The following is a 23,282-nucleotide window of genomic DNA, read 5'->3' as shown; positions in this document are numbered from 1 at the left end:
TGTGTGTGTGTGTAAATGATCAATACATGCATACAAAAGAGGGCTTGAAACAATGCCACTATGATAAATGATTTTATTACAGACTGAGATTAACATCTCGTAAAAAGTTTGAACTTCAGATCTTTCCAAAACTCAGGCACCGCATGCAAGCTCAGTCAGATTCAAAGAATAAAAATCACATTTTCATAATCCTTCCTAAATGTGAAGTAAACATTAGTGTTTTAACTAGAATCTTTTTCAGTCCAGTGTGAGCCGCGCGGGCTGCATCAATCAAACCATTACACTTTTGTCAAGGTGAAAACTTCTTAAGTTGGATTTATAATAAGCAGGTGCAGCAAATCCACAGTTGTTACAAGACCTAAACATTTCCATCCGCAGTCCCCAGCTGTACTGGAGTCCCTCTGATAGAAACGGTTACCAGCCTCGGGTGGGTTTCCAGGCGTCTACAATCTTCCCTTCAGAATGGACAAAATAAACCGGATGCATCATAGCTGTAGCACAAGCCTGTCAACAAAACAAACAAGGCATTTCATCGTGTTAAAATGCGTCCCATGAAGTTATCAGTTCAAAAATACTAAAAGAATATAATAAAATGCAACTGCCAACATTGACACGAAAAGCTATGAAAGCTCATTTCTGTCACTAAATACAAAAATAAAAAAAGGAAATTGTGACTTTCCCACAATTCAGACTTTTTTCAGAATTATGCGATACAAAACAATTGACTTTTACAATGACTTTTTCTCAGAATTGCATTGCAGTTTATATCGTATATATATATATATATATATATATATATATATATATATATATATATATATATATATATATATATATATATATATATATATATATATATATATATATATATATGATATATATGATATATACATATATATATATATGATATACATGATATATACATATATATATACATATATATATATATATATATATATTTTTTTTTTTTTTTTTTTTTTTACAATTGTGAGGTAAAAAGGCAGATTTGTGACTTTATTTCACAACTGCAAGTTTATATCCTGCAATTCTAAGAAAGAAAAAAAAAGTTAGAATTGTGAGTTAACAGTTCTGAATTGAGATAAAGCCCTCATCCCCTACCTATGGTAAAGGTGCGCTCAACACATTGAGGATGAACAAAGTTTGTGCTGAAATTTCTTGCGCAATATTTTCAAACTCGGTCAATCATTTTTGTTACTGTGTTGATGTCCAAATCAGTGTCCTGAAAGAAAACCGATTTCTGATGTATAAGCGATGGCTTAGTCAGATGTAGACTGCGCTTTCATGCAGATGAATACAGCGTGTTTCTGTGTGCTTTATTTGAGGGAGACGGTTAGTAATTCACATGGTAAGGCATGAGTTTGAGGAGTGACCCCAGTGGGAACTGCTTGAAGTCCAGTTTTCCAGAGATGGGCTCCACCCTGCCGTGTTCCTGAGTCATAGACAGGAGTCTGCAAAACAGACGACACCCTTCATGCTATTTATATCATCTGACTCACAAAACCTCCTACTCGCGCTGTTCTGGTGTAAAATAAACATGTAAACATGTACGGAAAAAGGATTATTCCAAATCTCAGTTTTTAATATTTGAGAATGGATTTAATGCTTCAATATTTATTCTCATATGATTGCCAGTTAAAATCATTTAAATGCTATACAGACAGGTGACTTAATTTAAACACAGGGACCCGATATAAAAAATAAAAATATAATAAGTTATACTGAGGTTTTGGCTAATAACTGATAAAATGGAATAAATTCAAAAATTAAATGCTGAAAAAAAAACTTAAGTGCACATTTGCCAAAAATGTTGTTTCTTTTAATTTAAGTAGTTTATGCTCACCAAAGCTGCATTTCATCAATAGATCAATCAGTATTTTTACACCTTAAAATAACAGTCTTTATTGCAATGTATTTTACGAAGAAATATATTTTCTGTAATGCAATCCTTAATTTTCAGCATCCTTTCAACGGTCTTCAGTGTCATACAATCCTTCAAAAATCATTTTAATATGCTGATTTGTTAAACATTTCTTGCTATCGTCAATGCTGAAAAAAGTTGTTTAGCTTAATACAGCTATTTGCGCATAATGTGATACATTTTTTTTTAGGATTTGTTTGAGAAATGAAAGGCTACAAAGAACAGGATTTAATTGAAACGAATATATTTTAATGTTCTTATTTTTGATCAACTTTATGCACTTTTAAAGTAATTAAAGAATAACAATAGTCTTACCCCAAACATTTGACCAATATAAATATAAAATGTAAAAATAAGGGAAATAATAATAAATTTTCCAGTTAATGAATAGTCAAATAAATACCATAAAATCAATAATGTAATCAGTCGACCAATCAATCAAACTGCCGGTAAGTGGGGAGGGGAAGAAGAAGAAGAAAAGAAAACATCCCATTTATCTATCCAGATGATGTCTTACTTGAGTTCTGGGTGTCCTTCGATGACGGCGTATCCTGTAGGTAAGCGCCCCCCACCATCATGACTCAGTGCCGTCCACCCACAATCTACAAGTAGCTGATTCCTGTGTGGGTAGTGACCTATGACCCGTGTCAGCACCCGTACCGCAACGTCCTCGAGTGTACAGGACCCAATGAGGGACTGCTGCACATCTGGACACGCAACAGATAATATTAGGACTCACGACAAGATGAGAAGATCACCGCTTACAACAGGAGAACATGGCAACACAGACCATAAAATATGTAGTTCCCAGGATGCACCTCACTCAGCATGGCCATGTCTGAGACCGGGTGGCTACAGGAAGGGGTGGAGCCAATGCTGGATTTGACACCTTGTTTTCCAGCAGCCTTCAACCTGTGTACAGCAGAAATAATAGCATAAAGTAGGCATGCATTGATATTAAAAATTACAATAAGCTATTTAAAAATGTGCATATCGTGACCAAATGCCTACATTAAAATTATATGGTTTATTGCCAAAGTAAATTAAAAATAAAAACATTATTTTAGTGAATTTAGACATCAGTTAGTGTTGCCAAAGCTTCACTTTAAGAGTTAGATGACATGAGCATACTTCTCCATGAACTGTAGCACAATGGTAGTGGTTTCCTGAGCGACGGCTTTGATTTGCTCCTCCCCCTGACAGGCGTAGGTGTTCCCGCAGTGGGCGTAAATTCCCGTCAGCTCCACCCCTGAAGTATCCCAGATGTCCAGGGCAAGCTGCAGTGCAGTCGGGTCACAATGAGGAACACCAGCTTTCAAAACAAAAAAAAACACGACAGCTCATTCAGCTGCAGTACATCTAAAAACACGCTTCACTCATGCGGACGTACATTTGCCTTCAAGTGTTACCTCTCCCATTGTCACAGTCCAGTTTCATCCACACCTTCCAGACTTTTCCCCGTTTCAGAGGTCTCTTCTTCAGCTCCTGCAGGGCGAGGCGGTTGTCCACCACGACGTGGAAGAGAGAAAGTTTCTCGGACAGCTCGGCACAGCGCTCCACTTTATCAAATGGCAGAGGGTATGCATAGAGTATATCGTCGTAGCCGTTATCAGCGTAGAAAGATGCCTCGGCTAGAGTGGACACAACAATACAGCGACGGGAGCCTCCTGTCATGATGTCCGCACATTGCCTGAAGACACGGAACATTAATGAGGAGAAAAAAATTAAAAATAAATAATCAAATGGTAATAACACGACTGATTTTTTGTATTTATTTTTTTGGGGGTCAAATGTTCCTCTTCTTTTTACAGTATAGAAATAGCGCTTAGTTTGATATTTTGTTATACAATTAAGAATGATTAGCCTTAAAGGTCCAAACACTGATTTAATTAAATTCTCATGTCAAAACACTAGCGTCCAAACATGTATCTACAAACATTAATGGTTAATGATGACAAATTTATTCTGTGGTGAAATGTTCCTTTGACTAAATACTTTTACATTTTGCATCCATTTTGCCGATTAAACATTTTAATTTTAAATGTAAAAACAAATCTATTAATATAAATATTAGTAGTTTGACTAAATACTTTTCGGTTTTCATTATTAGCAGTACTGTAATTGATGTCTTATTTTAAGAAGTTGAACTTTTTTTGAAGATGTTTTGCTTTAGAAGTATGTGTGGGTATTGCTATAAAACTGTTAGACTATTGAGTCTATGTAAGACTAAGGAGAGAGAGAGAGAGAGAGAGAGAGAGAGAGAGAGAGAGAGAGAGAGAGAGAGAGAGACAGAGAGAGAGAGAGAGAGAGAGAGAGAGACAGAGAGAGAGAGAGACACAGAGAGAGAGACAGAGAGAGAGAGAGAGAGACAGAGAGAGAGAGAGAGAGAGAGACAGAGAGAGAGAGAGAGAGAGAGAGAGAGAGACAGAGAGAGAGAGAGAGAGAGAGAGAGAGAGAGAGAGAGAGAGACAGAGAGAGAGAGAGAGAGAGAGAGAGAGAGAGAGAGAGAGAGAGAGAGAGAGAGACAGAGAGAGAGAGAGAGAGAGAGAGAGAGAGAGAGAGAGAGAGAGAGAGAGAGAGAGACACAGAGAGAGAGAGAGAGAGAGAGAGAGAGAGAGAGAGAGAGAGAGAGAGAGAGAGAGAGAGAGAGAGAGAGAGAGAGAGAGAGAGAGAGAGAGAGAGAGAGAGAGAGAGAGAGAGAGAATAAAAGAATATCTTGCAAGGCAAGCGTTGAGTCTCACAGTGTTTTGTGTGTTTTCATGTGAGGTCGGAGCTGAACTCCTAGCTTGTGGAAGCGCTCCAGCATGCCTTCAGCGTTTCTGTTCACTTTATCCAGGTCAACGATCAGCGCCGGAGTACAAAGGTCTTTGATGAACTCAACAGCAGACATGATCGAAAAACTGAAAGAAAATCAAATATGATAACTCGTTAAGCGAAATGGAAACCGCAGAGCTATACAAAAGTTGCCGACCGCGTAGATAAAATAAATGCAAGTTAAATTGATAATCATAAACTAAATCCCTTAAAAGCATTTAACGCCATTTCTAAATACACTTGAAAATCTAAGTCAGTAAACAGGAGTCAAAGTGACTCGCCTCGAGGAGTTATGATGAACTGTGATGCACATTAATCATCAGCTTTCTTCAGCTTTCTTTCACTCACCGTAAAGAAGCGGCTCAACTTCTGATCAATGAGAGAGAAAATGTGAAGCCGGCGTCGACGCGGCTCCAGACGGGACACACCGCGGCTTTTCAAACTTAAAGCTCCTGACGAGATTTAGGGAAAACACATTATTTTTGATCCATTACGGAAACGAAAAGCTTTTAAGATAACACATTTCGACTGAGAGAAATGTTTAGCATCGCTAATTCGTTTTTACTGTTTTTCAAACGGCTAGGGTTTGTGCGCGCGCGCCTTTTGTTTTTTGTCGGTTTGTTGCCGGAGACCCACACTTTACATTTCACACTGATAACCTATCAGAAAAAGTGAACAGGTTTACAGAGCTTTCCAGCATCTGCAGAACTGGTTTGGCCGAATGTGTCAGTGAACATCAGAAAGCCTAATCTAATGTCCCCGGTGAACTTTTTGTTACTCGTTAAAGTGGATTATTTTAAAGTCAGTTAATCAAGTGGCTAATTAAGTCTTGTAGTCATTAACGCTAATCCCCTCTCTCCCACTTGGATAAAATCCTCAATTACCAAAGCCGTGTGAGAGCATCAGAAAGATCTGGAGGCCTGTTTTCTCTTTTTACCTTGATGTGTTTGAAGAGAGCGGCAGGCTGTGTAATATCTATATCCAGGCCTTCCAGACCTTTCTGGATGTTGTGGTAATACTACAGGCTCAATCCGTGTCAGTGAGCCCCGGCCTCTAATGTAGTACTTCGCTAATATTTCTGAAGGAAGATAAACATGTATAGTGATATCGAAGCCAAAATATCAAATACTGCGGATAATTATTTACTGAGTGTCACACTATTCAAAATAGTGGCCATTCAAAAATGGGGAATTTGCAGGCAAGATATTTTAATGCACTTTTAGATATTACCGTTACTGACAGTGCTAATTAGCTAATTTCAGCTAAGTAATTTGTACACTTTGAAAGGAAATTACTTGATTTTTTTTTTTTTTTTTATTGTGAACACTCCTCTTGATGTATATCCGTTGTTGACCAAACTTATTCCTTAATAAAGGAATTGTGTAAACGGTGTATTTGCTAGCTTCCTTCAGTTATCTGTATTATTTGACTTGCCTAAGCATAACCTTTTAAAGTACTTACAAATAAGACACTGGATTGGGAATCAATCGTTGGAGTCAGTTCCTAATATATCTGAAAAATCCCTATTGGAAAACAGACGTCTTCATATCAGATCCCTTTCGCTACAAAGGGCTTCTATATACAAAATTTTTATTATCTTCCAGCATGCCAAAGATTTTCAACAAAGCAATAATGGGAATTAGATTTGGAGTGTTCTAATAATGATATTGATTGGTGTACTCTTCTTGAAAATCACAATCTGTATTGATATCCACTAAGTACAAATTCAATTTAACACCTTACATGGGACATATTACACCCCCTACAGACTAAACAAACTTAATGGTGGGATCGCTGCCATGTGTCAAAGATGTAAAAGATCTACTTTATTCATATGCTCTGGAGTTGTCCAGCCTTAGACATTCTGGAAGTGTGTTACTGCAAGAGTTTCTGAGATATCAAAGAATCCTATCGATCCTGATCAGTTAAAAAATGCATACCTAAAAAACTGAAATTAAAGAATTAGTTTTATAAATTGCTAAACTATTCGTCGTTACATTATGTCTTTTCATGTCTCAGGAATGCAAAAGTTGCAGATTTTGTGTAATGGACTTTTTGTCTCTCATGGCTGCATTTATTTGAAAATGAAATATTATTCAAATTTAAAGTATTATTCTTTTTTTTTTTTTTTTTTTTTGAGTAATTTTAAAAAGTAATTTACTTCGGTGATAATTGCCTTGTACGGGTGTCCCGAGTTTAAATCCTGCCCCCCACCTCACTTCCTGTCAGCACTTCTCCGACCTGTAATAACAAAGGCAAAAACTGCAAAAATAATGAATAAAAAAAAATAAAAATAACCCTTTAAAATATTTGTTTTCTGTGATGCCATTTTAAAATCAATATGCTGATTTTGTGTTCAAGTAACATTTATTTTGGTAATGTCAAAAACAGTGCTGCTTAGTCATTTGTATGACCTTCCATTCATAAAAACTAATTTTTAAAAAGTATGCACGCACACAATGCGTTGACAACTGTGCATTATTTGAAAGAAATGTCTTCATTCTCCATGTGCAAGCCCATCTAGTGGAATTCTTAAACGCATCTAGTCCTGATGAACTCTTGCCAGATTTGCATCTGCAGCTACAAATCGCTAGAGGGAGCTGCAGGACTCATTGCTTTCAGCGACAGCAAGGTTAATGCCATTAGGAGGCAGAAGATGGCGCCAATAACATGCACGCACCGCCAAACAAGCCTTATTTAGGAAAACTGCTTTTTTTATTTAAAACTCAGAGCTGTTAGACAGACATGAGGTGTCAAGTTTGGCTTAAGACGGAGAGATTTAACGTCTGCAACAACAGACAAATCGCTGATTACTGGTAAAGACAATCCAGCAACTCACCCAGTCACTAAGTAACAGGTGCAAGCCATGATAAAGAAGCACGTTCTGTGTGGCTCCAATTAGGAGAGCCCGGAAAATGGTATTATGAGCCATACGAAAACACAAATCCAATAATTACAGTGGCTTATGGGCAGAATAACACATACAGGACTTTGCACAGAGCTTATGACCTTGAAAACGGTTTTTCGTATGCACGTCGTCAAACAAAACTGTACCTTTATTAACATGTGCAAAGCTGACAGAAGAGAATTTTAGGGGTTACAGCTCATAATAAACTTGTATTGAACAAGTGCGCGCGCACACTCTTCCGTTTAGCATTATTTCCATCCTACGCTCATGTAAGCCAGCATTCTTCATAAAGGAAACACAAAGCATGTTAATGCACGTCTGTCTTCACAGCTCTATCACATTCAGAGTCCCTATGAGAAGCCCCTTATAGATGACAGATGGAGAGGTCCCTTCCTCTCTGCTCATCATCTCTCAGCAGCAGGCAGAAGCACTCTGGAGGTCAATCCCTGCACACTCCTCTTTATTCATGCCTTGTTCACTAGCTGGGCTCAGACGGCTTGTTTAGTTCCACTTTTACACCTCTTTCACCTGCACCTAAGAGACAGAGAAAGATACAAATTGTTATTTATATATTTCCATCTATCTATATCTTAGTTTCTTTTATACAGCACTTTTACGTAAGGCTCAAGAACAAATTACTGACATAAACTACCATCTAAACATCTCATGTTGCGTCACAGCAAAGAGTGTCAGGGTGAGTAAATAATGACAAAAACTCAATTTTGACCTGCACAGATCTTTTAAAATTGTTTTTCAGCAAAGCAATCTGTTCCTATTCCCAAATCTACAGACTGCACATAGATGTCAATTAAGAAACGTCTTGTTAAAAAAAAAAAAGGTGCCTGGTCGTGTTTGAGCAGGTCTCACCTGTTAGATATTTCTCTTTAGCGCGAGCTCGCTCATCAGCGTCAAAATACCACACCGTTATAGCATACCTGCACATAAATGCAAGCATAATTATATTTAAGCACAAGCAGCTTTTTTTTTTTTAAATGAAGCATCATTATCACTGACCTTGTAGCATAAGCAGGCTGGACTTCATGTGGGTTCCTTCTGTCTGACCAGAAGAGCAAAAGTCTGTCAAACTTAGGCTCAATGTCTGCAAACTGAGCAGTTCCCTCTGGAAAGATCCGCAAAAGGCCGCCGTGTTCCTACAGAGTAAGCAGAAGAGAACAGGCCGAATAGTTTGATGAGTGCCTTCATATTTTTACATGTAAAAACGTTATAGGATGGAAGGGGTTAAAATGATTAGAATTGGTTCAGATAACTGACACCTAATGTATTCAACTCGGCGTCAAGACAGCAGGCAAATTTATAAGAAAAACAATGAAACCGAGAAAAGCATTCAATATTATGTATGAAGTATTTAACAAGTGAATTGAATTCAACTAAATACTGAACATTCGGGAAATCCCATAAAAACTAATAAAACTACCGTAATGTATTTATATTTCTTGAATTCAGTAAATTTATCCCCAGTAGTACTGAACAGAACTTAAAATCATATCAATGAAGTTGAATAATCAATATCAGTACTTCCATAAAATGAGAAAATCTTTACAAATGCAATGTATTAAACCCATTCATAAAAAAAACAGTTACAATTAAATGATAAAAACCAATAATATTTAAACACACAATAAATATTTAAATATAAACCATGAATTTAAAAGAAATTTATTAGTAAGAAAAACTTTATCAGTAAGAGTTTTTTTTATTGGCAGAAAATAATACTTGTTTGGGAAGACATGATCATTAACATGATCAAAAGTGATAGTAAAAACAATATTAAAAAAAGCAGCTGTTAATTTTCCACGACAATATGAAGAAACACTGATAAGAAATTCTCTGGAGCATAAAATATGATTTATGAAGAACTGTGTGACACTGAAGACTGGAGTAATGACTTAAAAAAAAAAAAAAAAAAAAAAAAAAAGCAGCTAACGAAAAAAAAAAAAAAAAAGAGCTAAAACAAACTGTGCAAAAATCAATTTATCTGTTTTTGCAAAGAAACATCATGTTAATATGAAGTCTAGTGAGTATAAATTCACACAACTCAAGTTTCATTCACAAAACAGAATGTTGTGGATGGGACAATTCTGGGAGGGAATGTCTTTTTTCCTGCCACAGGACAATCTGATGCTAAATTTAGCTTAAAGAAAAGAAAAACTGACACACTGTGACTTTTACATAAGCCAAAACAACAAGGAACAGGCAGGTTTGCGTGAGATGGCTATTTTCCTCTCCATTTAGTGAAGGGGGTGCAATATGAAAGGGAGAGAGCTAGAGCTTATACCATCCTGTTCAGCTTGAGAGACATGGAAAATACTAGGGCTGAATGTGTGCGAGATGTGGTCCATCCTTACGTCACAGCTGTTACTTACACTAGCATATGACTGAAAGGAAACAACATCTAGAGAGAGCGCAAAAAAAAAAAAAAAACCTTCAACCTTCAAACTGCATCTATACCATCCCTATATCTGCCCTGTGTTACTGTCCAACTCTATTTTCTACTTCACATAAGAACATCTGATCAGAATTGTTTCCATGGCCAGCTGGAACATTCTGGAGCAGAGCTAGCAGGTGACAGAGCGGCGGTAAAGCGGCATGTCTGTCGTCTTAATTCCTGGGAAAGCACTGATTAAACATCTCAATGGGTGATTCGCCCAAAAATGAAAATTATATGATCGCTCTGGTTACCAGTATGAAAAAAAAATACATTTGAATTGTTTTAGCCTGATTTAAATTGGTAGATTAAGTTTTTGGAACGAATCAAGAACCAGCTCATATGAATCATTTGCTACAGGCATACACTTTATGTCATGCTGTATGTTTCTGATTCATGAAAAAGAACCCTTTTTTGTTGTTGTTTTTATATACCTAAATATCAAATTGTGTAGCCTGATTCACAAACTAACAACCCTGTAGAGTTGGTTCGTTTTGGTAAACAAAAACCATACTGCATTTGTTGATACTGGTCCAAAAAACTGGTCATGCTGTATGTTTCTGATTCACTAAAAAGCATTTGTTCATGAATCAGACTCCTCTGGTCAAGCTGTCAAGGTGTTGACTCAAAAAGAATAGTCTTTTTTCAGTCCGTCTGTAATATTTGCGATCTGTTTGTGTGTCTAGACATTATTTTGCATTACAATTATGATCACATGTGCGTATAAAGGCATACTATATGTGATTAATTACAAATCCAACACAGCCCAGTTTCACAATTCTTACAGACGTCTAATAACGGCACATAAACAGTTTCTCGTGTGGCCTATTGATATAAAGTACCAAGAGCAAGGTTGGTTTTGAACTTCCACCGTATTGAATGTAAGCTCTGATGCAAGGCTGAGCAGTCTGCATCAGATAAGAAACCTAAACAAACTGAGAAGAGCTTAAACAAATCTTGTGCAGCTTTACAAGCTACAGAATGTATACAAGTTCACTAGCTGAGAAGAAAAAAAAAAAAAACTCTTACCTTGGCATCCCAGTCTTTATTCAGGTAATATATGCACGTGACACATCTCCCATCACCGTTTGGGTTATCCACATGCCTTACGTATCCTGTGCCATTTCCAGGGTAACAAGCCACCATTGCCTGGAATTAAAAAAGAGGTTATAATGGGGCAAAATAGCCATTGAACATATAAAGACTTTACAGTGGTTTGGATGGAGCTTTCCATTCTTTCACTTCATATTCACAATACAATTTTAGTTCTTACAAATATTCAAATTTTCATTTACAATGAGAATAATGTAAATACTAAACTAAGACATCCAGATGCAGTACATAACAAAAGGCAACAAAAAAAGGCTTATGCAAAATATTATTATTTCAAAAAGAAATAATGGTATTCACTGTTAGCCTATATTTGTGAACGCAGTTTATCATTGAATTCCACTCAGATACAGTATGATACCACAGTGTACAACTACATGAGCCTACATGAAGTTGACAAAAAAGGTGATAACTGTGATATTCTCAACCCTGTGATGATTATATCTTTTAATCTTGTTGAATCTGGGTTATGAGGCTCAGGGAACAATGAAGCCATTGCTGAAGTCTTTCCTTTGCTGAGGTTTTTCCTTTCCTGCTCTTCCTCTGCCCCTTTTATTTTGGTCTCCGGGTTTACATGGAAAGTGTTAATTAATCACAAAGGAAAAAAATAGCAGTGTAAGTGTATTTGTGCACACGGACGCATCCGTTATCAGGACAGCGTTACAAAGGAGAGAATGAGTCAAAAGCTCATAAAAAATATGAGAGAGTCCATCAGTCCACGGCTTGTGACCTGCATGTGACGAGGTTAAACTGCAGTTCTGAAGCAAACAACATGTACTTCCTTATAATCAGAAGTTTTAAAATAGAATATTCCCATCCAAGTATGAAAACATGTCAAACTTTAAACAAGACCGTAACTAACGCCAATGCTCACCTTTAAATCATTAACAAAACAATTCAAACAAGTATCGCCGTCCAACAAACACGTAGCCTAATTATCAAAAACCTTTGGGCCAATACTGTGAGCCGTGTTTCTGCGAACTGAAAAAAAAACGACACTTTGATATCGATCCCCTCTAGGAACTCGCCTTTTGCCTTCTTTTTTTTCACCCTCTTCTGCACGTAGGCTCCTGAATCTGATCAGTTCACTCACAGTTCATGACCTAACACTCTATTTATAAGCAACGCTAGCTCAGCGGGGAATTTTTAGGCCTTAACTTAAACCTCTAACCCTATCTCTACAGCATAATGTCACAGGGACCTAGACGTCGCCCCCAGGGACACAACATCAGTGTGTTTTCCACTGTCTCTCAGTGTATATGTGCATGCTCGGCTGTCTCGGGAAGGGAGGGAGGCTGTTTTTATGGCTGTAAAATAAACATATTTTCCAACATTCTTTGCAATACTTGTATTCATATTAGAGATTAAAGTGTTTCCTTGACAAAAAAAAGTTTACAATGGGTTTAAAATGTAAAAAATTATTTCATTTCAATTATTTTCATCATGCATCAAGATGTATTCATTTCAAAATAATAACAGAATAAAAACAATAATTGTTCATCTTTGAGAGAAGCAAGGTCTACTCTGATTGGCCGGCTATGCAGTGAATTGTGATTGGCCGAAAAACGTTGTTACTGTACTGTGATGCCGTGTCCTGGCGCGACGACACATAAACAATAAAACCTATTACAAACGATGATTTTGTTAAATCCAGTGGGATGTAATAACGGATTATAACTACTTTATACGTTACATCGCCCAGCGCCATGCAAACATAACACCATGTCTGTGTTTGTGATTGAAAAAACGACAAACAACAAGCACTACTCTACACGGCATTTTACAGCCTTTGTGCACTAGCAGCCAGCATTGACAGGCTATTCAGGATCAGGAAACAGTTTTCTAGTTGTGTCCTCTTTTGGAAACAAACATTTCACAACGAAGCACAGCATTTTCAGCACATAGTGCCGAGATCAACACTAGAGCGAAACATTTGTGCGGTGTTACGTAAATAAACCTCCACAGTGACATAGAGAAGTGGGGGGCGTGTTTAAATGAGCCTTTTAGGGGTTGCGGACAAGTCATAACTTTTATAAAAAAATATCCATTTGGTTTTAAAACTTTAGTCTTAGCGACCTTAGGGATCACATCTATGCACTAACAGCTTGTATTACTCCAAAGAGAAAGTAAACTTGAAATCGCACGTGACCTCTTTAAAATGACAAAAGAAGTACAAATCAAGAACAGCAAGAGATACCCTCTTTACTTTTATTGTTTGATGAGACAGACAGCCTACATTAAGAAATTCTGTGTTGCACGGATATGATGCGACACATCAGATATTTTTCCCCAGCAGTTCCTCAAACATTTACTTCCGATGACAGTCGACGAATGTGGAGAAAAGGTACTCCTCTCAGAAACCACACAAACCAAGGCAATTTTAGATATTTAATTACTATTTGGAATATATTGCTAGATAAGGCTTTTTTGGCCTGAAGCTCAAAAGTAGCATGCACACATTTTGACTTATTTTTTTTATTACGGTTTATATGACATATAATCAAAAGAGATATATATATATATGGTAACTTTTAAAATGTACCACGGCCACCCAAAGTGTACATAGCCAAATTATAATGAAAATATATTATTTTACTAATGTGTATTGTAGTCAGAATGTATCCCTGAAAACGTAAGATCTGAGAAGCGGTCGTAATATCACAACTAACATAAATTTCAGCAAGAGCATACATGTTTACACAGCAGAACTAACATGACAACAGCCACTATAAGATAATAAACGCATGATTACAATAGGATATGTTTGTGATTTTCTTGAGATTTGGATTTTTCATAATAACAAATGTGTAACATCTTAAATGCTCATTTGTACAGTCATACAAAAATATTTTAACAACAGTAAATTCCACGTGATCGCAAAAGGTTATTACAAACACACTTTTTAAAGTGAGTCTTGAGTAAAAGTGTAGTAATAATCATAAACTGTCTTATGTAGCACGATGCTAATGCTAGCTCTAATGTAGCAGAACAGGTGCGGTTCTTCTTCATAATGCATTTTGTCTTAATACTGCACACAAGATCGCAAGAAAATGTTCTGTTGTAATTATTAAGAAATATGGATAATAGCTGGGTAAATGTTTACTGGGATTAAAGGTAAATGTGGCTTGGTAAATGTTTTATTGCCAGTATAAAGGCTGATAATAGCTAAACTTAAAAACATTGATTATGAATAATGAATATTGAATGAAAATTATAAAAAAAAAATGTTTTTTATATTTCAGGCAAATAGCTAATATAATAAATCTTAGAACTGAAATTATTAGGCTAGCTTGTTATGCTACAAGCTGAATTAGGCAAAAACATGCTTTTAATATTAAACATAGATAAATCCTGAAAATAATAAATGAGAGGCCTACTAGTTAGATAGTCATCACTTAGTGCTGATCTCTTCAGGCCATGGCAATGAGAAATATATGAAATATATCAAATAAATATACAACTTTTTGACAGTAAATAACAGGTCATTATTCTGCAGAATATGTTCGTTGTAAATTATCGGTATCCAGGTCATTCCTCCCTAATAGCAGCACGCCGAGCATTTACTGAAACGATGACCACAGAACCGTGATCCAAACCCAACTGTGAGAAATCTGAACCATTACAGCTTTATTACACACACACACCCTTTCACTCGCAAGAACACAAACACACAGAGCTGCTAACACCAGTACACACACCCCCCCCAGCTTCCTGAGACCTATAATTCGATATTAAATTTCCAGTGAAACAGCGTCATCATTCCAGGAGAACAGACGACAGCTGAGGAAAGCAAACACATGCTGGGAACAAATCTGAAAGCGACTTTACGTGAGGACTTTTTTTTCCCCTAGCGGCACAACCGTCAGCGATGTTGAGGTGTGGCCGACTCTAAATCACTCATCTCAAGTGGAAGACGAGGAATGCAGGAGTCAAAGAAAGGCCAGACTCGGGTCAGTTAGTGAAGCGATGACTATTGTTATTACTCCACCGTTTAGTTGATCAAGGAATTCGCCCGACCCATTCAAACGTTGGCTTTTTTGAAATGGCAAATCCTGCAGCCTGCAATGGCACGCAACGCACGGCGGATCACAATGCATGTGACGACATTTCAGCTGAGCTGTTTTCCCTGGCGGCAGGTGCAAAAGCGGCGGGCAACGTAAACAAAGACGAAAAAGAGAGAGAGCAAGCGTGCGTGCGCCTTAGACCAGCGCGAGGAGGAGATATAGGGGGAGAGGGAAAGACAGACAAGCCAGGACAAAAAAGCAGGCTGAGGGCATTGACGCAATTCGCGAGCCCCCCCACCTGAATGGGCCGGAGCAGATAAGGGTGAAATCGCTCAACGGCGCTTCAATCGTTCAGGTGGGGGTGAGCGTGAGAGCCTGCGTCAGAGAGTAAGCCGTGCGCGGGGCGTACTGGGCTGACAAAACAACCGGGCGAGGAGGGGTGGGTGCGGACGGCACGCAGCGGGTTTCGCATCTGGATGCCATGCCGCCACTCTCCCATCATCGCCTGCAAAGATCCGTGACCGGGGAGGAGGGGATGCCATGGTCCCACGACACAAAAAGCATATCAATCAGAGCTTCAGTGTGCGTGTAGTCCGGTTTCGACGTCTCTGATACACCTGGACGTGCCGCTGAGTGCGCAAAAAGCTGAGCAAGCCATCTACCTTTTTATTAGCTTCTCGTTATTCTTTAACATTCATGGCAAAATCAGAAAGCTGTTTGTACAGTAATTTGCATTAATGTGCTTTGTTAAACGTTAGTAGTAAGATTCTGGTTTTATGTCATCCCTGTTCAGCAAGATCACGGCCTGCAGGAGCTGCTGTGCAAAACATGACAAACACAAAAATTGCCATTCAGCTATCGTCAAAAAAAAAGGTCCAAAGGGTCCAATTTAGTACACATGGCATATCTTAAAAATGCATTAATATATATATATTTTTATAATTATTATTATTATTATATTATAATAATATTTTTTATTAAAAGAAATTATATTTTAGTTATTTATTTTTAAATACAGCCTTTGTGATTCTAATATATGTCATGTTTACAAAATTTTTATGGTTTTAAATTAGTTTTACAAATTCTTTCAGAATTCAAATTCAATGGCTTAATTACATTTTCATAATTAAAAGCATCCTACTTAATTTTATTAATATGTATTATTTTATTTGTTTGTTAGAAATAGTTTCTTGTGTTTTTAGATTTTTTAATGCTAAATAAATGCTGATAAATATGTAATTCTAGTAAATATTTAATTTTTAGTTCATTTATTAGTAGTAGTAGTAGTTTTTAGTAGAAGTTTTTGTTTTAGCAAATAAATGTAGCCTTGGTGATCAAAAAAAGGTTTCATGCCTACTCTATTGAAAATCGCTCTTTACCTTAGCTTTCAAATTTTTTTAATTTTTTACAGAAAAAAATAGGGTGAATAAAAATGTTAAATTTAATTTAATTAATTTTTGGGTCAACTATACATTCTAGTAGACAAAGGGAAATAAAAAAATGCCCTACAACAGCCTAAATTATAACAATAATAATAATAATAATAATAATAATGAACTACTGCCTGATTATTGCTGATTATTATTATGTCTGACATTGCAAAGGATTTTATAAAGACATTAAACATTATAAATAAAAATAAACTAAAGAATTAAAACAACGCTGTGTTAACTCATCAGTTCTTTTCATTCTCATCACCCTGGGGGCAACTGACGATGGCATTGATGTAAATCGCGGCCCAGGATCACTATTTACTCTCTAACACATATCCATAAAAGTGATTTGTTTTCCCGAAAGAGGCTCTCCTGTCTTTCGACGTGGCCTTCCTCCTTTATGCGAGCTGTGCATGGTCTTGACCTGCTGCGGTCTCTTCCAGTGAGCAATGCAGAGCTGATATAAAAGTCAGCTGCTGGACTTTAGCCAGGCAGACGGTTCTCGTACTCCTGCTACGTGCAGAGCGTGCAGCTGCACTGCTGTTCCAGCACTGAGCCCCTGGCAGACCGACACCACACTGCACCATTAACAAACACGTCGAGCAGAGAGCAGTGACAAGACGTGCGAAAGATAAATCAAGCACATAGGCTTCTTTTGCTGGTAAAAATAGGCCCAACGTGCAACTAACACACAAAAATAATCAACCCTCATATGTACCAAATTTTTAAAAACAGGCTTCATTATGGCTCATTATAAAGTTTACAGGTGTTTCACACATCAGCTTTCCGCCTTCAAGTAACAACCTCGTAAGATCCTTGTTTGTGGCACGCAAGGTTTCCTGAAATAAGGGAACAAAAACAAAAAAAGCACGCAACTAGATGTCAATGCAGACACAACGCAATACTATATACATCCTTCCCACTGAGGGGGGACTTTCCAAAGGGAATGAACTGCTCTAATGAATACGCTCAAAAACAGTCCTTTCTGATCCAGTGCCAACATATCTCTGGTCACGTAATGTAAACATGACCACTTGGCAAATCATTGTGTCGTACATTCTTCACCCTGACACCTAAAAGTTGGCCAAGCAGCTTGTGTTGGAGCCCACGGGTCAACGGTAGACAAAAACATTCATAAAGCTCAAGTTCTTCTTTTGATTCTTTCAAAGCATGCTGGAAATTTTACCAGGGTTAAAAGGTCAAATTTTTATGCTCAAAGAAAATCTAGTAACAAAAACTGAAGGGAACACAACATATTCTCTAACTGTAACCAGCAACAAATTTGCTGTCTCGGCAACCTTCAACAGATCTCCTTATTCTTTAGTTCATTTTTACAAGGAAAGCTTAAACTAGAATCTGGTAATAACTATTATAACTGGTAATTACCATACTTTTTCGCAAGGCAAAAACAAATAAATGTGCTGTTATTTAACCCAAGATGCACAAAGTCTTCTTTTCCCATGATTAGAAAAAATATCCGCCAGTGTATGGGCTCAAAATCAAGGAAAAAAAATACATTTACATACCTCTCTGACAGACATTTATATCTGTATAGAGTATAGTTTTAGTATACAAAATTGTGTTGAATTTTAAAACAAGCCTTCAACTATCTTCACTTTGCATTTAAAGCCTCTCTCTCTCTCTCTCTCTCTCTCTCTATATATATATATATATATATATATAAAACATATAGGGGGGAAAAAAGTAAATTGCTTGTAAAATGGGCTACACTAGTCAAGTCATTGAAAAGCAGGTCTTTTAATTTTGACTTATTTTTGATATTTTTAACAGGGTCCAAAGCATGAAATGATTTGTGAAAGACTTTCAAAAGGACCATATAGATCACTAATGGAATTAAACAAGCACTAAAACTGAAATGAAACCGTAAAATGACTCGCCATCGTGTTGCTAAACTGCTAAAACCTCCTGCAGAACACAAACCTAACAATTTTTTGTTTATCCGTTTGTGTTTTATGGTGTCTGTGGCAATTCTCATGCTGAGAAATATTCTGAATTATAATTCTTTTTTTTTTTTAACTGCAAAACTGTATTTGGCTTAACTCTGTTGAAAATCTCTTCAAACGAGTTAACTGAATAAAATTTTTCTCACTGAGTTGAAACGAGCACAATCTAATCAAACAGTCTTAATAGATAAAAGAACAAGCTGAAGGATCTTCCCCTATATCCTATCTCTGTCCCCGTCCCTAGTATTAAAAACATGTGTGTCATCCTGGAAAGATCGACTCTACAGCGGGTGTAAACAATCCGGTCCCATCGGTTTGAAAGTATGGGATAGCTTTAGTGATCTTCTATTACACAGAAAAAAAAAGTTATTTCTCTAAATACATTCTTTTACAGAAACGAGTGAGTCTAATTAAATGGGTTACATCTTTTTAAGAGTTATTAGAATATTTAATGATCAAATGAATGAATCGAAACCCAAAAAAGCCGAAGCTTCACAGTAAGCATGATCTTTTGTTCCCGTTTCTCTACTCGTCTCCATCCCTTCCGCCAGCTCCAGCCTCACTGCAACCCTGATGTATATACTCTGCCTCTGATCCTCCAACATTTAACGAGCACAAAGCTCGTTTATAGTTTAATATCAATACAAAACAAACCTATTATCCGTTCATTGTGTTTTATGTAACAGACTCTTTCCCTCCGGCCGATTCAATGTCACATGCCTGCTGAGCATCCTGAATTGTGTTGCTGTGCATCTGCGACCATCACAATGACATTAAAAAATATGCAGTTACAGGAAGTGCTATCACCGCCCGTCAAGCTTTCTGCTGTTCACGCCGCAACATCCCGTGCGCGACGCACGCTTTATTAACTGCGCTACAACGTGTCTGATCTAATATCGTCCATCTCCAGCCACGGAAAGCATTTATGCTTAAAAACGTATGTTTTAAGCATTGAAAGTTTCTCATTAATAATACCGTAGTTTCTATTGACGTCTGATCATGGTGTACGTGACTGATCAGAAAACATGCCTGTGGCGGCTTGCTGCGGCAAACAGGGAGTGAATCTTAAAAAGAGAGAGAGAGAGAGAGAGAGAGAGAGAGAGAGAGAGAGAGAGAGAGAGAGAGAACAAATACTCCCCCAGGCACAGTCAGTCAATGAAGTACTGGGGGCTTCGTCATCAAAAAAAGAGACACTTTAAACTCTAATGAGCCAGGAGACGTTAAAATCCAAATCCGCTATAGTTTGTGGGATAGAACGAGACATGCAAGTTATAATCATGCATAACTCTTGCATAAACACTGCCAATCTATTGATTGTGTTTACAGTACGAGAGAAAAGGTGACTGTTTCCCTAAACCCTGAGAGGTTAGACGTTTGTCCAAATATTGTGCATGCGTTGGGTACGCCTGATAGCAGCTGGTGGTCGCAGGCGTTTCCCTGACCTGGGGAAATATGAGAGCCATGCTGCTGAGGATAACTCACAAAGGCACTATCAGTAACATAGTCGGTGGCTCCACAGGAAGATCCTGTTTAAAAAAAAAAAAAAAAAAACGGTCAGACTGACATTATTTGTGGGTGTAGAACAATTGAATCTGGGGGAGAGACCTGATGGTGCGTCCATCCAAGGTCTTTAATCTAGTTTAGACCAGGACTTCAAATGCAGGAGGCTTTTAGAGAGTCATGCGCAATAAAGGTTGTGTGACTTGTTGAAACATAATGAGTGATTTCAGGTGAACTCACATTGGCACGTTCAGGAAATATTTCACAGATGATGTTCAATAAAGCCCTCAGTAACAAAAAGATAGTGTCAAACTGTACCTGGATCAGAGAAGAGTGAACACGCATGCTTTAATTTTTGTTTTTATGTACCGTCTGAATAATCCTCCCTAAGATTCGCTTTCTACTGGTCTCTTCTTAAAAAGAAGCTATAAAAAAAGTTTCCAACAGTCAACATGCACGCTTTAATTTTTTATGCACCGTCTGAATAATATTCCCCAAGATTCACTTTCTATTTGAAAGACAGGTGCGGACACATCTCCGCATCAAAGGTGAGGCCTTTTGTAATCTAAACTGACACGGATATTTTTTCTAAACCTTACCCATCCGAGATGTGTTAATGCGTCAACTGGCCCTTTCACCTGTTCCCCCGACCACAAGTCCCCAAGCCTGGTGGCCAATGATTTGCCCATTCCTTTATGGGACAAGAAAAACGTCCCTAGTAGATTAAATATTTCAGAAATCAGCTTAATGCCGTTTTCCACATAATCTCTCCAGGCCTTTAGTATTCGAACATATCTAGGTTTCCCTTTTCAAGGCAATGTTTTTATAAATAAAATGTACTACCAAACTCATTATTTATCGCACAAGTACTACTTTGACGCGCGCTGTCACGACTTCCGTTGCCAGCTCGCAACAAAACGCCTGCTTCACCTCACCCCGCACATATCTGTGAGATGTCACGTTCAGCGCGTTATTTTTGCAGCTGGTTACCTTTAGCTTCTGCGTGGGTGGTCATGTGACCCGAACATGGCGGTGCCCATGAGGGGGCGACCCGCGTGCCAAATTTTAACGTGGGACGGCAGCGGTCGGCATGTTAACATCGATAACGAAATCCTTAAATGACCGGTCCGCGGCATATCTCGCAAACCGCTCGCGCAGCTTTATAAGCGGCTCTGAAGGACTACGTGAATCGCAACCGTCCTCTAATGTCAGCTGCACTTACTTTCGTTCTGCCATTGATCCTATAGTTGCCCAGTTTCCCGTTACAGTGTCGGATCAGATCATCCATGCGGCTCATGAGAAACGCTATCCTCTCGCAGCCGGGCTCCTTCCCCTCCACCCAGGTGATCTTATCCCCCCGAATGTCCTTAGACGAGTCGCTCCTCTGACTGACCAGCTGTCCGTCGGTAAAGCCGCCGGTCAGATAAAGCGCCCGCGCGTCCTCCAGTATGCTGCGCCCGAACTCGTCGCCCAAGAAGTTGTCGATCACGCAGATGCCGTGCTTGTTCATGCAGGGCACGATGTAGTCCGTGGCCAGTTTCTGAGGGGGCGAGCGCGTCTGTCCGTTGGGCTTCAAACTGTCCGCGCTCGCTTTGGTTTCAGAGCGCGTGGCGGACTTGATAAAATCTGGCATTCTTTCGCCGGGTGACGTCGCGGTGGAGTTACTCTGAGAAGTCTCGGACGGCTCTGAAGTGCTGCGCTCTTCAACCGGCGGCGGCGGCGGCTGCTGCTCCTGCTTGTCGGCCTCCTTGCACACCCGCTTGTGCTTCTTCCAGTCCTGTCTCTGGTGCTCCTTGCTGCAGTAGAAGGAGCTGCGACACCGTCCGCACTTCATAAGGTTCTCCATTTTCCCGCACAGCTCGCAGTACTGACGTTCTCGCTCCAGACTGTCGCTTTCCCTTGAGTTTCCCTCCATGTTTTACAGTATCAGCCTTCAACTTCGCTACAAGTATCCGCTGGAGAAACTGCGTCGCTGCGCCGGGGCCCCCGCCGCCGTTTTCATTCCAGTTGACGGAGGGCAACGGGAGCGCTCCCACGTTCCCGAGTCATCTATGTTTTGACACTTGTGAAGCTGTGAGTGTGATGGACGCGCATGGCGCCGGCCGAGCCTTTTCTTCGGTGATCAGCGCACGTCAACCATGTGCGCATGCGCACTGGATGCAGGGATTCACATGTGCTTCTCACAACTTTGTGTGGGCGGAGTGAAAATCACTACAAATAATAATAGTGACACTAAAGGTCTCCCGAGTAAGCTTTCGTGGGTAGAAAAACTGCGTCTGCAGTGCACAAATGAATAGATAAAAATCCAAAATACATAGTAGCAAGGTCAAGAAGTAAATAAACTATCAACGCGTTGTATTTGGCTGTGTATTATTGTATTATGGGTGGAATTAGTGTAAGTATATATATATATATATATATATATATATATATATATATATATATATATATAAATTTCAAGCATAAAGGGAATTCAGGTTGTACATGAACGAAAAATAAAAAAAATAACAGCAAAAGCTCTACTTTTGAATAAATTCATAATATGATAAAGTAATAAAACAATCTAGGTTTAGTGTAAAAATGAAAGTTGCTTGTTATTTGTTCTGCACTTTTCCAGTCTTTCTAAAACTGTATTATGTTATATCATTAAAAAAAAATAAATAATGAAAAGTTAATCTCTAAATATTATATCACTATATCAAAAAATAAGTCCAAATAAAATATTGGTTTGCATCCCAATCGTGTAGCGTGATCATGCAAAGCTATTTCCATTACCCAATTAATTTTGTTCTTGTGGGAGCAATGAAGAGTAGCTTTGCACTGAAAAGATGAAGCTGAAATGACATTCTGCTTCCACTGTGCCATGTTAATTATTATTGTAAAATGTTTTCATCCTTCACATCTCGGATTGCTTTACACAGACCATTTGATTTAGTGCACAAAAGTTTAGCTTTTTATTTAGCAGTTAAAGCGCGTACAAAAACGCTGCTTATGCAATGGGAAACTTGCGAGCGTGATGATGACAGTTCCCTTACCTCGGTTGCAGGCGGAAAAAAACAATTTGTAGAGTCGTCACACTTTTTATGTGGAGCATTTGGATGATGCTCAAGTCTTTTATGTTTGAGAATCTCTTCCTCGCCGGTTTTGGGGCGAAGTGATGGCCA

General features: G+C 38.3%; 2 protein-coding genes across 4 annotated transcripts; both read right to left on the bottom strand.

Moving 5' to 3' along the window:
- Positions 1 to 59: 59 nt before the first annotated feature.
- zgc:162816 (uncharacterized protein LOC571260 homolog) lies at positions 60 to 7,043 on the bottom strand. 3 transcript variants are annotated; one of them, XM_043251825.1, is made up of 9 exons: positions 6,915 to 7,043; positions 5,102 to 5,205; positions 4,681 to 4,839; positions 3,349 to 3,629; positions 3,071 to 3,251; positions 2,730 to 2,851; positions 2,457 to 2,646; positions 1,364 to 1,469; positions 60 to 504 (listed from the first exon to the last, which is right to left on the bottom strand). In XM_043251825.1, the coding sequence occupies exons 3-9, from the start codon at positions 4,827 to 4,829 to the stop codon at positions 415 to 417; spliced, it is 1,119 nt and encodes a 372-aa protein (XP_043107760.1). In that variant the 5' UTR covers positions 4,830 to 4,839; positions 5,102 to 5,205; positions 6,915 to 7,043; the 3' UTR covers positions 60 to 414. The 3 variants fall into 3 exon arrangements, 2 of the variants coding, with proteins under 2 accessions (XP_043107760.1, XP_043107761.1); XR_006252071.1 differs by lacking the exon at positions 6,915 to 7,043 and having other exon boundaries at positions 1,120 to 1,469; positions 5,102 to 5,604; XM_043251826.1 differs by lacking the exons at positions 1,364 to 1,469; positions 6,915 to 7,043 and having other exon boundaries at positions 5,102 to 5,605.
- Positions 7,044 to 7,791: 748 nt separating this feature from the next.
- Positions 7,792 to 22,271, bottom strand: egln1b (egl-9 family hypoxia-inducible factor 1b). The gene is made up of 5 exons (XM_043251827.1): positions 21,341 to 22,271; positions 11,137 to 11,256; positions 8,676 to 8,812; positions 8,529 to 8,596; positions 7,792 to 8,195 (listed from the first exon to the last, which is right to left on the bottom strand). Exons 1-5 carry the CDS (start codon positions 22,031 to 22,033, stop codon positions 8,140 to 8,142), a joined length of 1,074 nt encoding a protein of 357 aa, XP_043107762.1. The 5' UTR covers positions 22,034 to 22,271; the 3' UTR covers positions 7,792 to 8,139.
- Positions 22,272 to 23,282: the final 1,011 nt, after the last annotated feature.

The sequence above is a fragment of the Puntigrus tetrazona genome, chromosome 11, assembly GCF_018831695.1.
Source record: "Puntigrus tetrazona isolate hp1 chromosome 11, ASM1883169v1, whole genome shotgun sequence".
Taxonomy (NCBI): Eukaryota; Metazoa; Chordata; class Actinopteri; order Cypriniformes; family Cyprinidae; genus Puntigrus; species Puntigrus tetrazona.
This window is presented reverse-complemented; position numbering and strand designations above follow the sequence as displayed.

Bases quoted from the DNA above. Each gene is read 5' to 3' on its own strand.
- zgc:162816 (XM_043251825.1), bottom strand. From the start codon at position 4,829: ATGTCTGCTGTTGAGTTCATCAAAGACCTTTGTACTCCGGCGCTGATC. The intron at 2,852-3,070 runs GTATGCTCATGT...TGCTGTACACAG, and splicing joins GTGCTACAGTTCATGGAGAA to GTTGAAGGCTGCTGGAAAAC. The intron at 505-1,363 runs GTGAATTACTAA...TTTTGTTGACAG, and splicing joins TCAAACTCATGCCTTACCAT to GCTTGTGCTACAGCTATGAT.
- egln1b (XM_043251827.1), bottom strand. From the start codon at position 22,033: ATGGAGGGAAACTCAAGGGAAAGCGACAGTCTGGAGCGAGAACGTCAG. The intron at 8,813-11,136 runs GTAAGAGTTTTT...CTTACTCTGTAG, and splicing joins ATAAAGACTGGGATGCCAAG to GAACACGGCGGCCTTTTGCG. The intron at 8,597-8,675 runs GTCAGTGATAAT...ATTTATGTGCAG, and splicing joins CAGCCTGCTTATGCTACAAG to GTATGCTATAACGGTGTGGT.